Source organism: Montipora capricornis, chromosome 2 (assembly GCF_036669925.1).
Source record: "Montipora capricornis isolate CH-2021 chromosome 2, ASM3666992v2, whole genome shotgun sequence".
Lineage (NCBI taxonomy): Eukaryota > Metazoa > Cnidaria > Anthozoa > Scleractinia > Acroporidae > Montipora > Montipora capricornis.
Window position 1 is genome coordinate 27687257 of NC_090884.1, and position 2500 is coordinate 27689756.

The window sequence follows — 2500 nt, forward strand, 5'->3', positions numbered from 1 at the left end:
TTGGTCAACAAACAAATTGATTTTAATTGTTGGCAACTTGATTGTAAATTGTGTGACTTGTTTTATTTTTAGCGGACTTGATATTTTGTCACATTCGGCGTAGCATAGCGGGCCATGCGCCGTCCCTGATGGTCGAAGTGACAACTGCAACCTTTTGTTGCCTCTGATGTTTTACGCTTGTGACACTGAATGATCGTGCAATTTTCTCTCCTTTACAGACACGAGCTACTCAATGCCTGACAAGACAAACATAGAGCTTATCTTCCGTACAACAACCCGTTCCGGCCTTCTGTTATACATTGCCGAGGGGCAAGTATCCATGCTCTTGGAGCAGCATTACGGACAAGTGAGTAATCAATTATTAAGGATTTTAAGCAAAGACCTTACACTAAGGTAATGGCTGAATTTATACTAGAGAGAAAGAATTCGTGTTAGATGAATAGACCGATTTCTATATATTGAAATTCAGTCCGAAACAAAAGACATCATCTCAAGGCTCTGGGGAATATAAAAATATAAGAATTTGTATGAGTTTATTCCCCAGAGCCTTGAGATGATGCCTTTTGTTTAGAACTGAATTTTAATATATCAAAAGTGGGATATTATCCGTCGAAGACGGATATTTCGTCTGCAATTCGTGTTGATGTAAATCCAGTGTTTAGGCGAAGTAGGGACTTCGTCTCAAAGACGGGCTGACAGACGCATCAATCGAAGACGAATTTTGGTCCCTAATTCGTCTTAACACTGGATCTACATGAAGACGAATTGCGGAAGACGGATAAATCGTCTTAGACGAGTTATTCGTCTCTAGTATAAATTCGCCACGTCACGAAAAGCTAATTTTGGTTTAGAGAGTAAATTATCGCGTTTCGTTTCATTGTTTTTTCTTTTGTCCGTACTATGGCGGTGGCAAAAATACCAAAATGATAGGGTTTCGTCATGATATAAGCATACAGGTCACACAGCAATGAATAGATTATTCTCCGTCTTTCCTTCAAGAGCGTTCGTAGCAATCCCTTTATAGCCGGGATCCCTCGCTCACGATTAACACAATGAAGTCTGTGAAAGAACCGGGAAATTTATTTCTTAAACTTCGCCTTCTAAATTAACTATTAACAAGACATGACGACGTAAACAAAAAATAAACAAATACTGGGTAAGGCAGGGTGACCACAACAGCTGACGCCAATTACTGTGGGCCCAAGATATAAGCATAAAGGCCACTAAAGGTCACTAAAGGCCAAATTTATATGTCGCAGTGGCGTTCTAGATGACGTTGACGTTTCGTTGAGCAAATCAGGTACTTGGGTGTGGACCGACAACTAGAACTTTGAAAAAAAATAGCCATGCTAACCATCGCTTCACATCGCAAAGAGGCTGGATTTACATTTATGATAATAGTGTTGAGTAAAGGAGAGACCCCTAGCTTTGTGATGTTAAAACGTGCAGGCTTCTAACAAGCGATTCTATCTCACTGAGCCGTTTCTCTTGAATTGCAGATTACTCTCAATGTTAGCGTCGAGGAAAACTCGCATGTAGTCTCTTGGACCGACCCAGGCATTCCAGTAGATGGACAAAAGAACGCCTCCTTCTATCTTTGTGATAATAAATTCCACAAAATTATTCTAAGGCGAAACTTCTCTGATGTTGAGTTTCAAGTTGATGATCATTCGCCGGTGCAGGCATCTTTGCCCTCCGGCTTCGCACTTCAGCATGGAACCTTCTATATTGGAGGACTACCAGGTAACTTGGTACAAATATATGCTTACACATATAGGGTAAATGTACTTTGCTGTTTATCAAGACGGACACACTTTTCAAACTTGCGCCATAACTGCAGGAACATGGAATAAAAAACTCAGGAGGTAACTTAGAGTGATTCTCCGGCTGAAACGAATTCATTATTTCACTTTTAACGCGCCTCTTGACCCCCGACTGAACGAGTGACAGAAATGGCACTTAAACGAAAATGTCGTTCGTCGCAAGCTGTTTTGCTAAGCAAGAATAAACGAAATTTGTTACCCTACGGTGCCCATCACAAGCACGAAACGGAATCTTGAAAAGACAAGGCAAGAAGTACGTGTCATAGAGTGACACTTGGTGAAATTGGCTTGTAAAAAGAATGTTTCAAGTAAGGGACATAACAGAAAACTGTCCCTTATTGTGCGGTTGTTTCGTAATACAGATGCCTTTCCACGATCTCAATCAGAAAAAAATAAAACCGCACTTATATTTTTGGCCAGATAGTTGATGCTTATGCTGTGGTTTCAGGTGAATCTGGTTCAGATGCTCACATCGGACTCGTAGGCTGTGTACAGACTCTGCGTTTTGACGGACATTCAGTTGGTATCATCCGCAGCCCTACACTACACAACGTACAGCTAGGATGCAATGCTCCCCCCACCCTTTAGTGTATGAAATATTTATAACTTGAGCCTGTAATTATGTAGCAAAGTCAACTGAAAGAAGGAACGCGAGGCGAAGAGATTTCCGTTAGTTT

The 2500-nt window shown here is 41.0% G+C and overlaps 1 protein-coding gene across 1 annotated transcript in view; it reads left to right on the forward strand.

The window, feature by feature from the left end:
• Positions 1–2500, forward strand: part of LOC138039238 (laminin subunit beta-1-like) — a 73804-nt gene that overhangs the window by 69832 nt on the left and 1472 nt on the right. The window contains exons 57-59 of the mRNA XM_068885443.1: positions 219–346; positions 1500–1743; positions 2272–2500. The exon at positions 2272–2500 is cut by the window's right edge and continues 1472 nt beyond it. Coding sequence (XP_068741544.1) covers positions 219–346; positions 1500–1743; positions 2272–2411 — 512 coding nt within the window. The 3' untranslated portion in view covers positions 2412–2500. The remainder of the gene's footprint in view (positions 1–218; positions 347–1499; positions 1744–2271) is intronic.